This window comes from Balaenoptera physalus, assembly GCF_965194825.1.
Source record: "Balaenoptera physalus genome assembly, chromosome: 5".
Lineage (NCBI taxonomy): Eukaryota > Metazoa > Chordata > Mammalia > Artiodactyla > Balaenopteridae > Balaenoptera > Balaenoptera physalus.
This window is the reverse complement of record NC_138884.1, coordinates 5,519,684-5,533,624: the sequence shown is the minus strand read 5'-3', so window position 1 is coordinate 5,533,624 and position 13,941 is coordinate 5,519,684. Positions and strand designations below refer to the sequence as shown.

The 13,941-nt window shown below is 33.5% G+C and overlaps 1 protein-coding gene across 8 annotated transcripts in view; it reads left to right on the top strand.

Annotated features, from left to right (window-relative positions):
- Nucleotides 1–13,941, top strand: part of FSTL5 (follistatin like 5) — a 765,145-nt gene that overhangs the window by 383,038 nt on the left and 368,166 nt on the right. For all 8 annotated transcript variants that reach the window (XM_082461701.1, XM_082461708.1, XM_082461706.1 and 5 more), the window contains one exon: nt 11,746–11,942. In XM_082461701.1, the coding sequence (XP_082317827.1) occupies nt 11,746–11,942 (197 nt within the window). The remainder of the gene's footprint in view (nt 1–11,745; nt 11,943–13,941) is intronic.

Below are 13,941 nucleotides of genomic sequence, written 5' to 3'. Positions count from 1 at the left end.
TCTACACCACTGTTCTTATTCATATTAATATAACCACAGATTTTGTTTTATTTATACACACACACACATATCCATGCATATGGTAAAAATCAAGATGTCAGCTGGATTTCACAGAAAACTTTTGCATTTCAGAGAAAGGCAACTTCCCTTGTCCTCATATTCTTCTGTCTAATTTGCAGCAGTTATGAAATGGAGCAGGACCTATGGTCCTTGTCCCCCATGTCCTCAGCCTGCCTTTTGTCTGTAGAAATCTTTTAGCCAAAGAATAAGTTTAATAAGAGAAGTGAGAAAAAGCAGAACAAAGGAAAACAGTCAAACGAGACCAAATAATAATAATAGTTCAGTCGTTAAGCAAAGTCAAGGACTTTTAGTTCCTCCTCAAGGGGGCTACAGATAATATTCTGAGCCATATCCTGTGAGCTGTGTTATAGATACTGAAACCCCCACCAGGTAAAAAAAATTAACTACATGATGACCAGGCGGTAGCCATGACATAAGCTGCCACAATTCCAAGAACTGGCCTCAAAGAAATGGTAACAAACTGACCCTGGAACTAAAGACTAACTGTACTTAAAACCATCAAGATGACAAGATGACACTGGTCAGACCACTGCATGACCAGTTTCAAGGTGACCGTCAGAGCTGACTGTGCTCTTTCTGCATGTAGCCCCCTCCCTCCATCTATAAAGTCTCTCACCCACTGGCTGTCATTGGGGGTGAGTTGGCCTTTGGACAGGAGTCCTCCCCACTGCATTGCTTGCCTCCAAAATAAAGCACACTTTCCTTTTCACCAACCTTGCCTTTTTAATTGCTTTTGAGCAGTGAGCAGCCAGACCCCTACTTTCAATTACAGTTAGCTGATATTTTTCCCTTTTCAAGGAATGGGCCTTAGCATATGAAGATGTGTCATAAATCTATCTTCATTCCTTCTTCCACCAAACTAGACAACGTTTTTGTGGTCTCTTTTTAAGTCAGCAGTGTCTTAGTACTCCTAAAAAATGCTCACAGTCATGTTTTGACCAGGAACATCTTTACTTCGCATTTACACATGCCCTCCCTTAACAATCAGACTTCAGCTTCCATGCATTCACCAATGACACAAAGCCAATTCATCAAACCGTTCCTTTCTTCTTAGACTACAGAGCTTCTTAACTGACTATGTTTTCTTTTCCCTCACTGAGGCCTCTACCAACATCTCACAATTACCTCAAATTCATCTCATTTAAAAGCTCCCCCAACTCTTGAGGGTGTAGCTACTTCCTGCAGTTGTCTCTGAGTTACTTCAAGATTTTTTTGTTTTTTATTTTTCACCTAATGCTTTAACAACAGGGAAACCAGTTCCCTATATTGTCTCCTGTTTTGCTTTGTTTTGTTTTGTTTTTTATTTTTGGGGGATTGATTTTACTTTCTTTTTTTTTTTAATTTTTACTTATTTTTTATTTATTTATTTATTTTTGGCTGTGTTGGGTCTTTGTTTCTGTGTGAGGGCTTTCTCTAGTTGTGGCAAGCGGGGGCCACTCTTCATCGCGGTGCGCGGGCCTCTCACTATCACGGCCTCTCTTGTTGCGGAGCACAGGCTCCAGACGCGCAGGCTCAGTAGTTGTGGCTCACGGGCCTAGTTGCTCCGCGGCATGTGGGATCTTCCCAGACCAGGGCTCGAACCCGTGTCCCCTGCATTGGCAGGCAGATTCTCAACCACTGCGCCAGCAGGGAAGCCCCTTGTCTCCTGTTTGAAATATCTAGTTTGGTTTTGCTTTTTGACTGGACTCTGACATAACAGGTCAATCGATCTTTGAACTCCTTCCAGTTTATGGGCTAAAAAATCACACAGTGATACAGTGTTATAAATTATTTTTAAATTGGTAATTAGCTGACAATTTGATTAGGTTCTGCTTCAGTTCTTCTTTTTTTTTTTTTTTTTTTTTCTTTTTGAAAGCCAATAATTTAGAGGGCTGGGGAAAACACTGAACTTACCAAAGTATCTGTTATTCAGTCTCTAGGACTATTCATTTTCTCAATTTCTGGGAGACTTTCAAAATATATTTTATCAAGACTGATTAAATGGCTATTAATTATAGTTGTTACTAGTGGTACCTTATTTATTATACATGTTCAAAAGCATTGGGAACTGTTATTAATTTCAGTACACCTTTGCCACTACCATATTTTGGATTAAATGCTTTTATCATATCATGTACTCTCAATATAATTTTTACCTTAGATGAACAAAATTAAGCTATAAATTTATGGAAAACATTTGCCATTGACCTAACTAGGAAGTCATCAACTGCCCATGAATCAAATCTGACCTATTTTCTGTCAAAAATATGACTGTTTTTCAGTTTTTGTTGGTGAAAAACTTGTTTTCAAATTTTTTTCTATTATTAACATCAGGAAATGTTTGTTTTCTCTAATATGTGGAATATTTACTATGTTTTGTTGAAAATATCTCCAAAGAACTATAACGAAAGAATAAAATTGTTCTATTTTTAAAAAAAGATTAATTTATCATTTCCCCTATATTTATTTACTCACTGTCTCATAAGCCCAATTTCTACGGAAGACACACACAGTTTATACTTAATGTAGAAACTTTCCAGTATTAATTACCCCATGTCCTCCTATTCACATCCCTTATATCATTTGTCCTCAGCCTTTGCTATCTCTTATAAATCTTTGGTCAAGGTCATGATAAGCTATTGTTAAACATGGTGCATACCCATAAGAAAGTGTAGGACTAAATAAATATTTGTTACTTATTGTGTGTGACTGTGTGTAAATTAAAATAAAATGGCAAATAGTATCATATTTCTATGATATATGTAACACTGAGGAATTGAACAGATAACATTTATAGTCTTCCAGAAAACAAAACAATAGATGTTGCATGTAGGCAATATATGACCAAATGTTCTTAATATATAGTATTTTATGTTATTGCAATTTCAGACAAAAATAGGGGTCCACTTTGGAAATATTCCAAAGAATCATTATGTAATAGAGAATGGCAGTCCAGTTGAAGAAGTCTTCTGTCCATGACTGAACTATTTAACTGCTGCTACCAGGACTCTTGGGAGCATTGGGTGATCCTTTTCTACAGAGACACAAATTGGTAGAATCATTTGTGTTTATTTGGTTGGTTTGGAGTCAAAGAGGAGGCAATTAGTGCTAGCATCCATGCTATGACCAATTGAAATGTGAAATATCAAAAGATTCTCATTGGACAATGTCTCCTGAAGGTCAGCTGTTCTTAAAAGAAATAATGACAACACATAGAGACTACCCCAGGGACATGGTTTTTTACAGTTTATATTTATTCAAATAAATTATTTGCACATATCATTGTATCAAGATAAAAAATCCAATAAAGTAATATTGCCCCACACGCATACAATACATACAAAAGATCTCTTCCCAAATCCAAGCTATAAATTGTGACATATACTAACCCACTTCAACGTTGAGCCTGTATGAAAGTATTTATCATAAAACAAAAGAACAGCAATACTATAAGTGTTACTGTTGTGATGTTTAGTGTATAATGGTATTTGAATATTTACTGTTGCTTAGAATTAGATGTACTTTGGAAAGAATATTTCTTTATGTTAAATTTAATAGGATAAAGACATAGCTGGGGGTTGATGCCCATTCATGACTATTATCTCTTTTGTTTGCTTGATGGAAAATAATGAATAGGCTATATAGAAAATATATAAAGTAGAAACCATAGAAGAAATCCTGTTGTTTACTATCATTTTTGTATTTTTCTGTGATAAATAAGACAAAGAGTAACTGAGATAGTCTAAGACAAGACATATATGAACTCTTGACTGAATAAGATATTCAGTGACCAGAAAAAGACATATGCTTATGCTCATAACTGGGAAACTTAACACCAAACTATAAATTTCAGGAAGAAAGTAACTCAACCTCAACCTTCTACTGTATATAAATTTAGCATTAAACCTGATGCTTATAGAAGAGTACTATATTCCTGTAAGAGTATATTTCTGGGTTTGCTCCACACCAAGGCACTATGCTTAATGGCTGCTTGATCTACATTTCCCATCTAGAAGTATTACAGTGTTTCTCTATCATTGTGGTTTATCAAGTTTGCCTGTTAATATCTCCATTTGATTCACATTTTTGAAGTTATGTTGTTTAGACAGGCTTGGAGAGTCATTTCTGTCAATATTATGCAGCATTCCTAATGATTGTTGGGGAAATTAAAAATCCTACCAACCAAAAGACCTCTCTCTCTCTCTCAATGTAGCAGAGAAAAGACACATGATTTATTATTGAATATGTATATTCATATACATGAATATATGTATGCAGGCAGTCCTCAGAAAACTGTAAATTCTTGACAGAATTTCACACAAATTTGTAGAGTAACATAAAAGAAAGAATAATTAAAGCTTCTCTATCTTCTCAAGAGACAAATAGGTGCAACTTGTGAGTCCTGTGTACCTCATGAGAAATGTCTGAGTTAACTAGTATGATGCGCTTACAATTATTGGGTCAGAATTTTCTTAATCTTTCATGTAAAGTCAAATGTCAATCCTGTTATTGGGCTTATTATGTTTCATGGAGATGGTATAGTAATTGTACTTACTTCACAGGATCATTTTAAAGATTAAATGAGCTGTCTGTAAAATACTTAGAACAGTGCCAGCACACAATAATTGCTGTGTATATATTGGATTAAAATCATTATATGCCTATGGCTTCACGGATATGAATAGCATATCTTCTGTAAGATCAATGCAAGCAATACAATTTTCATTGAAAACCACATATTTGAGTACTGTGATGAAATTATTGGACAAGATTATTTAGCGTTCAGAAGTACTAAGAGTCCTGCTCTTAATGGAGGTACATGAGTCTTAGTTTTGACTCTACTTGATTCAGGGATAGACACTTTTTCATAACCTGATTACTTTTTTAAATTACTTTCATCAATTTTTTTTAAAAATTCAAGAATATCTTTTATATATCTTTACTCCTTGAAATATTATAAATCCAGATAATATAAATCAAAATTAAAAACCTCTATAAAACACAGACTACCACAATGAGAACTGTAAGAACTGTGTAGTATAGTTTTTAAGGCAATATGCACTCATACTTTAACAGCAATTGCAAAAATGTGAAGAGATGAAAGCCCTTCATATTGTGTACAAAATATTTGTAGAAAGGTTGCCAGAAAACAAACAATAATTAATTAGGAAAAACTTATTTCATAAACTGTTTGATATCATTAGCTACTTATCACATATTCTATAGGAGGTATGCCTTTTCATATGAAGCATACTATATTTTCTTGGTTTTAACTATAAAGATAATGACTTAAAAGACTGTTAATTTACTAAACGTTAAAATCACACACTTGAGCAATTGTGATAATTATATTACAAGTTGTATTTATTTCAGGTAAGATAAATATACATTTTTCACTAAGGTTCCCAAGCATTCTAGATAAACATCATCATTGTACTGTGCTCTGTTTTATTTTGTTGTGTTTTCTGCCAGCATTCTCTGCATCTTTACTTTATAATATGTGATTCTGTTTGTGAGGGTGATGAGAGAGGATGGGGATAGTAAGAGCTAAGCTGCCTACTTGCTCCAAAGTGTGTCACCTTTGAAGAATATAATTGAAAACAGAGCATGGGATGCCTAATCTTGTCCCTCAAAAGCATTTTAATTAATGTTCTTTCAGGGTAAAGAGAGCAAAGTGACCTGGTTACTAGAACACCTTTATTGAAATTATAATATCACATTTGCCAAGCTAGAAAGTCAAACCCCTTTTTAATACTGCTTGTATAGATGTAGGCAGTTGTCAATGACCATGTGGCATATAATTGAAAAAAGTTACATCATAAGGAACAAAGTGTTTGGAGAATTAATATTTAACTCACAGTACTTTCCTTTTATTTCCAATAAGACTAATTCCCAACATTAATCAGTAAGCATGTCAATTGAATTCATTGTGTTTTTAATCATTTTCATTTAACTAGTCAACAACGTTTAAGGAGATGTTAAATTAAGCCATATCACATTGTGCGTGTGCAGAGAGTGGGGGAAAGGTTATGGAACCATTGTCTCTTGTAAAATATAGTCCCTCATTCATTTAAAAAATTCCCTGTAAGACAACGCGATGCCACTACACACCTATTGTAATGGTGAGTCCAAAACACTAACAACACCAAATGCTGGTGAGGGTTTGGAGCAACAGGAACTCTCATCCATTGCCGATGAGAATGCAAACTGGTACAGCCATTTTGGAAGGCAGTTTGGTGATTTTGTACACAACTAAACATAATCTTACATACAATCCAGTAATTATGCTCCTTAGGATAAAGATTTGAAAATTTAAGTCCACACAGATACCTAAACATGGATGCTTACAGCAGCTTTACTCAAAATTGCCAAAACTTGGAAGCAATAAAGATGTCCTTCAGTAGGTAAGGGGATAAATAAACTGTGGTCCATGCAGACAGTGGAATGTTATTCAGTGATAAAAAGAAATGAGCAAACAAGCCATGACACAAAGGAATCTTAAATGCATTGACTTCTCAGAAGCCGATCTGAGAAGTCTACATATTGTATACAATTCCAAATCTATGACAGTCTGGAAAAGGCAAAACTATGGAGACAGTAAAAAAGGTCAGTGTTTGTCAGGGGTTAAGGAGGATGGAGAGATGAATAGGCAGAGAGCACAGAGGATCTTTAGGGCAGTGAAACTGTAGATACAGGTGCACACATGTCACTATACATTTGTTAAAACCCATGGAGTATATAACACCAAGAACCCTATGTACTAATGAACTCTAATATAGGGGTTTTGTGATAATGACATCACTGTAAGTTCATCAATTTTTGTGGGGATGTTGATAGTGGGGGAGTTTGTGCATATGGGGGGGGGCAAAGGGTACATGGAAAATCTGTATTTTCTGTTCAATTTTTCTGTGAAAATAAAACTGCTCTGAAAAGTAAGTCTACTGTTTAAAACAAAAAAAATTCCCTCTCCATGAGGAAATCATGGCTCTTTAAATGTACAAAGTTGTGAAGTGGTATGTGTAGGTGTGCTTGTTTAGTAAATTTCCAGAATTAGAATAGTAGCTGAAACATAACAGTTTTACATTAATCTTATGTGTAACTGTAAACGTTTTAATAAGAACTTTTAAGTAAAGTTTATGTAATATAAAACAATTTACACCATTAGATTTTCCATGTTTTAGTAGATACTCCAGTTAAAGTTTATTTTAATTTTGTTCAGACTACTTTTAACCAAGATAATTTTAATTCCTTCAAACACACAGTTTAACAATTTACAAATGAATTTAAATATAATAGTTTTCCATGTTGAATTTATTCATAGATGCATATTAAATCAACACACTAAAGTTTTCATACATTCCTTATGTTATAAATGCAAAGTATTTTTCTAAAACACATTTTAGAAAATATTTACATTTTAAAAAATGTTTACATATTAAAAAGATGTAAAAGTTTTCTTTTAGCAATTGTTTAATAGTTTGAGGAAAAAACAATTCCAGTATGCATTCTAATACATGAAAATAATTGATGCTAAAATCAAAACATTTAATTTGTATCCTTTTAATTTCTAAGATTTCAGCTTATATTAGGATCAAATTAATCAAATTTGAAATATAAATGCTAAAAAGAGACAAGTAATGTTCTTATATACTTAGATTTGATTATTTTTATGTTGAAAGGAATTGGTACTTCTCAATGATGGATGGAAGGGAAGGATAAAAGTGTAATTTCAAAGAGATAACAAATTATAGGCTTTGAAAAAGTAGTGTTAAGCATAACTGATAGAATCTATAATTTTGAGCACTTATCATGTACTCAAAACTGATGGTGGTACTATCAGATATATAAAACGTAATTATCCTCAGTTCAGTAGAGTCTTGGAGAAGCCTTGCCAATACACAGGTGTGACCATTTGAAAGTCAGAGAGTCAGAATGAGAAAGACAAATATCACAGGATATCACTTACATGTGGAATCTAAGAAAAGGGTACACATGAACCTATTTACAAAACAGAAACAGAGTCACAGATGTAGAAAACAAACTTATGGTTACCAAGGGAGAAAGCGGGGGAGGGGGGAGGGATAAATTGGGAGATAGGGATTGACATATACACACTGTTATATATAAAATAACCAACAATAACCTGCTGTACAATATGGGGAACTCTACTCAATACTAAGTAATGACCTATATGGGAACAGAATCTAAAAAAGAGTGGATATGTATATATGTATGACTGATTCACTTTGCTGTACAGCAGAAACTAACACAACATTGTAGATCAACTATACTCCAAAAAAATCAATTTAAAAAATCAAAGCAAGTGAGAACTTGTACACATAATAAGAATACAGGAATATCATGCATAGTTTGGCCATGTGGCATTATCAGGCATGTTTTTTGTTTCACAAAATAGTTTAGTTTGAATAAAATTATGAATCTATTACTTAAATGAGAAAAAAAGAAAAAAAAAAGAAAGTCAGAGATTCTGCCTTCTTCCAGGCCCCACAAGACTAGGTGGATTTTAACTGCCCTAGAATCACTCTGAGTCCAGAGTCAGTACAGCCCTGGAATCTGCATTCATGGGCAGGAGGATGGTATAGGTACCATCAGGTGACGACCTCATTCGTCTTGTCCTCAGTGTCCAGAACAGGCACAGCAGAGGTGATCTCTTACTGGTCCCCAAGAGCACCAAGTGAGTCCAGGAGAAGTTTTCTTTCCTTTCGCTGCCTAACGCCAGCTCGTGTCAGGTTTCTTTTCCTAACACCATCGGTTGATTAAGTATTGAGAAAGGAATCCTACCAAAGCAAACAAATCAACAAACTAAAATTTCTTAACTTCCTTCTTGAAATTATTCTTGGATGAGGCCATGATTTCTTAATATACTTTGATGTTTATTTCTAAATATCTATTCTTTTTCATTAATTCTATTTTTTTATATTGATACTTATTAAAAGGGTGGTAAACATTTAATATTTCCAAATCGTCATTTTGTTTTTACTCATTTTAACCCATTGTAATAGGACTTTTCCATTTATTCACTAAAATTTCCCTTTATTGTCATCAATTACCTCCAACTTAAGGAATCTAATGAGCATGTTTCATTTCTTATCTTATTTTTACTCTGGAACATTTAACATTTCATCACACCCTCTTTCTTGAAAAGTTCTTCCCATTATCTTCCTCTTTGGTACTTATAGTTTTCTTGCTATTTCTCAGATACTCCTTTTCTTTTTCTCTCTCTCCCTTTGCAAGTTCTTTTTTCTCTACCTGCAATTTAAGCAATGATATTGCCTGGAGTTTATTATTATATTTGTTTTTCACTTTTCAAATCATCCTTGGACAAATTTACTGAATCCATGTATAAGTTGATTTTAAACTCAGTTGTGAAGATGAGAAAAGGAGAGAATAAAGGCTAAAAGAGATATTGCCTGGGTGTAAAAATCACTGTGCTCCTTTCTAGCTCTGTAATTTTGAACAAGTTATTTAATCTCTCTCTGTCTTAGTTCTTCGTCTGTAAAATAGTGGTAATTATAAGGTCTTTCTTGTTGGACTGTCGTGAGAGTTAAGTGATTTAATACATAAAAAGTTCCTGGCACATAGAAAACCTGCATTACATGTAATCTATATATTAATAATAGATGTATCTATTTATTGCTAAAAAAGATCTGTAACAGTGATTATTTAAAATATCTAAATTCTACAAAGTTTTACAAAATTTTAGGACTGTTTATTGCACATTTCCATAGAATGTGAATGCCTTAACTGCAATGCTTTTATTTTTGTTTTCTTTGGATTGCCAGCAACTACCTCAATAGCTGGACTTGCCAGGGAATTTACAATTTGGGAAAAAGTATCTATAGAGAGAGCATGATGATGATTGTATTACTTGATTTGATCAAAAATAGAGTGTAACAACCTAAAATTGTATCTCCTCACGTCAAATTTCAAATATTAGTTAAAAGGTGTTCAGCACTTAAATTCTATTTCCCATGTTCTCACCTGCTCATCATGGATGGTCACAGGTCACCTCCCCCAGACTCCATCCTCCTTCCCATCAGTCAAATGAAAGGACAGGCAGGTTCAAGGTCAAATACAGAAATCCCAGGGAGGGCTGTGGGAATGGTTTTCTCCCTCTTCCTGCTGCACGCACACACACACACGTATTTGAAGGCTCCGCTTATGCATCTTTCACAGACACCAAAATTGTTACCTATCCCTCTGGACTTGATTACTTTTCTCTTTTGTCAGTGATTTCTGTTCTATTACGAAAACATATTCTTCTTATTATTCTTTACTGAGAACAGAATAGTGCAAAATTCACTTAATTTGTGGTACAAAGTTTACATCTTGTAAAAAAAGAAGTTTTTGACAGGATTGCTAAACACTAAAATTGCTGAAAAACAGAAGCCATTTCACTGTCTTTGAAAAACAAGATAGTCTCTCATCTCTCTGGAAGAGATTGTTTTCCATCTTGTCTGGAAAAGGAATGAGACCTCAACCCCATGCTTCTCAAACATATATTTTAAAATCTTTAGAAATATTGTAGATTCTGTCACAGCTTAATTGTCAAAATGAACCACAACTATAAAGTTAGGTTTTTTCCTAAAAAATATATTGTGAAAATTCTCAGCTAATATAATGCCTACTTTTTCATTTATAAATTACATTACACATTGTATTTTCTGTATACATTTTAAATCACATTTACTATCAATAGTAAGCACATTTCATTTCAATGTGTTATAAAGACATCAGCATGGAGACTATTGTAAGAAAAATCCTTTGTAAAATAATGATGTCAAGATATTAGAGCAATTGCAGTTATTTTTGAAGATATTAAGCCAAGCAACTATTTCCATTAACTGCGAAGTTCCCAGTATTCTGCTGGTTATTTTATGGGAGATACTGAAAATCTGTAATGCATTGTTTCTTCAGTAAGCTCATACTTTAGCTGTGGAAATGAAATTGACAGGTTAAGACTTCAAGATACAAAATGGAAACATATTTCATATTATACACCAAGACTCTAAATGGAGAAATAGATGAATATCAGAAAAATAAGTAAATAAATAAACTTTTGGAAGAAAACAAATATGAGCTTAGCATCATTAAAAATAGAATCAAGAAAAAGTGTAAATACACACACACACACAAACTTCTTCAAAACAAATCCAAATGTAAAAAATGTATATATTTCCAATTAAAAACTTGCTATGCTCTTTTGGAGCCAGACATATATCAGTTTAAGCACAAAATCCAGCACAATCTAACCCTTTGTTTGGGTGAGCCATTTCATCTCCCTGAACCTCATGTTCAAAACCTGTGAAATTATCACTACAGACATGTATAGTGAGGAGTTAAACTAAGGTAGTGTATTTAAACATTGGAGCCAATTGAAGCTATCATGTTTTTCTATGTGCATTCATAGAATCAATGACTGTCATCAAGAAAACACACAGTATTTGTGTCGTTATTGGATTTGATACTAATGAAAATTTTCTATCCTCTCATGTAAATAGCCCATTCTTTTTTCCTTGTACAAGTAGTAAAGTATGCAATTAGAAACATAAATATTATGTACAAAGTATGTTATCTACTAGATATCAGCTTAAAACATTAATAAAATAAATGATTCCTTTCTAATAATATTGTTTTGAAAATAACTTAGTTCTTCTGTTACAGGAGATAACTGCGAGGCCACTGAATACAGCAAGATGAAAAGCATGCTTTTAGCTTTACAAAATCAAAAATATGTTACACAAGACAATGAAAACCCTAACGGTGATGACGTATTTTGGAAGAAGTTGCTGGTGGATCAAATGTTTAAATATTTTGATGCCGACAGTAATGGACTTGTAGATATCAATGAACTAACTCAGGTAGGATTAATGACTAAATTAACAAGCTCATTTAAGTATAGCATATGCAATATATTTACATTTGTGTGAATTTATGCTATATAAAAAAATATTTTTATGCATATAATTTGACTATAGACATAAAATATTTTTAAGAGAAAAATTTGACTACTCTAACAGCAGTATTAATTTTAAGTAACATTTATATGATGTTGTACAATTTAAAAGAGATACCTACTTTTGACAGGTTTCTATACCTTAAATACCTAAAGGAATTGCCAGTTCTCTCTTATAGAATTTATAAAATATCTCCAGATATATTCTGGAACTTTTGTAATGTTTAATTTTCTATCAGTCAATGGAAGCTTGTTTATCTGGTATTCAAGGGCATTACTGAACAGCAATTGAGTACATCTATAACATACTGTAAATAAGTGATTTAAGAAGGTATTCAATTATTGACCTACTCCAGTACTTTTTTAATTATCAAAGATCAGGTATATTAAATCTGATTTTAATACTATGTCAACATTATTAAATTTCATTTCTTTGAAAATTGCCACCAAAATGATACATATAGACAAATTGTTATTAAAGAGAAGAGAATATTTTAATAAACAGAAGGTCTTTATGTGAGCCATTTTGGAAAAATAGAAATATTTTAATGTGTCTGTTGCTGAGACAGACTGCTGAAGGAAATTGAAATACCCAGATTTAAGAACCTAAATTAGTTGCGGATAGTGATGGAAATATAAAATGATGGACATAAGATTTCTCCACAAATATATATAGGTTTTTAGGGAGCAAAGGAGAGAAGAAGCCACTCCAGGGCGACTAGGAAATTGCTGATAGCCCTGAGGAGTGCTGCTGAGTCCATGTTAATTCCTATAGTGGATCTTAAGGTGGATTTTGCTGCTGTGCTTAACAGGAAATATAGTTTTCAAAAAAAAAATTCAATTGTCTATTTCCACAACATCATGCCATTCACGTTTCATATTTAATTTTATGGCTTACTTAAAAAATTCAGCAATGTGGAATATCGGTCTTATTATGCAAGTATTTCAAGTTTTGAGATAGTGTAACGTAGTTTAGAAACTTCATATCAAAGTGACCTTGTGAGCAAATTGACTTGTCATTTTAGGTAATTAAAAAACACACCGTTTTCATTATCTTCTTTAACTCAGCTTACATTTAATGAGTAGTTACTAAGTCCCAGGCCCTGGGATTCAAGGAATGAAACTCTGGAATTTTAAGGTAAAGTTAGAAAACTTTTAATTAAGATATTCATGTTGTCATACATGTCATAATTTATTTTTCAAGAATGAAACTCTTTAGAATTTTACATTTCTACTAAAGAAATGACATAATTAAGTTAAAATGAATTTATAATTAAGGCACGTCACTTGGATCTATTCATGTCTTACATATTCAAATATACTGTGTTTTTGGTTTTGTTTCTTACTTTTTTATTTTATAATAGTTTTTAGTTTTCATTAACATGTCTACACTACTTTAACCACTGGCTGGGTACGACACATGATCTGACCAAACCTAGGACCCACTTCTGAGTCCAAAGAGAAAATTGCTCATCACTGGAAAATGGCATTAACAGCACTCACCTATAATTGTTTCAAGTTTCTGCTACATCCAAGTTTATATTAGTTTCCTAGGGTGGCCGTAACAAAGTACCACAAACTGGGTGACTCAGACAACCTCTCTGTCAGTTCTGGAGGCTCAGCGTCTGAGATGGAGGTGTTGGCAGGACTATGCTCTATCTGAAGCGTCTTGCGGGGGAGAGTCTTTTCTTGCCTCTTTCAGCTTCCGGTAGCGCCAGGCATTCCTTGGCTTGTAGGTGCATCACTCCAGTCCCTCCCTCTGCAGTCAAATAGCTTCTCTCCGTGTATTTGTTTTCACATCATTTTGTCCCTTCTTCAAAGGATACCAGTCATATTGGACTGAGGGTCCACCCTATTCTAGCAGGACCGCATCTTACAGTATCTAATTACATCTTCAATGATCC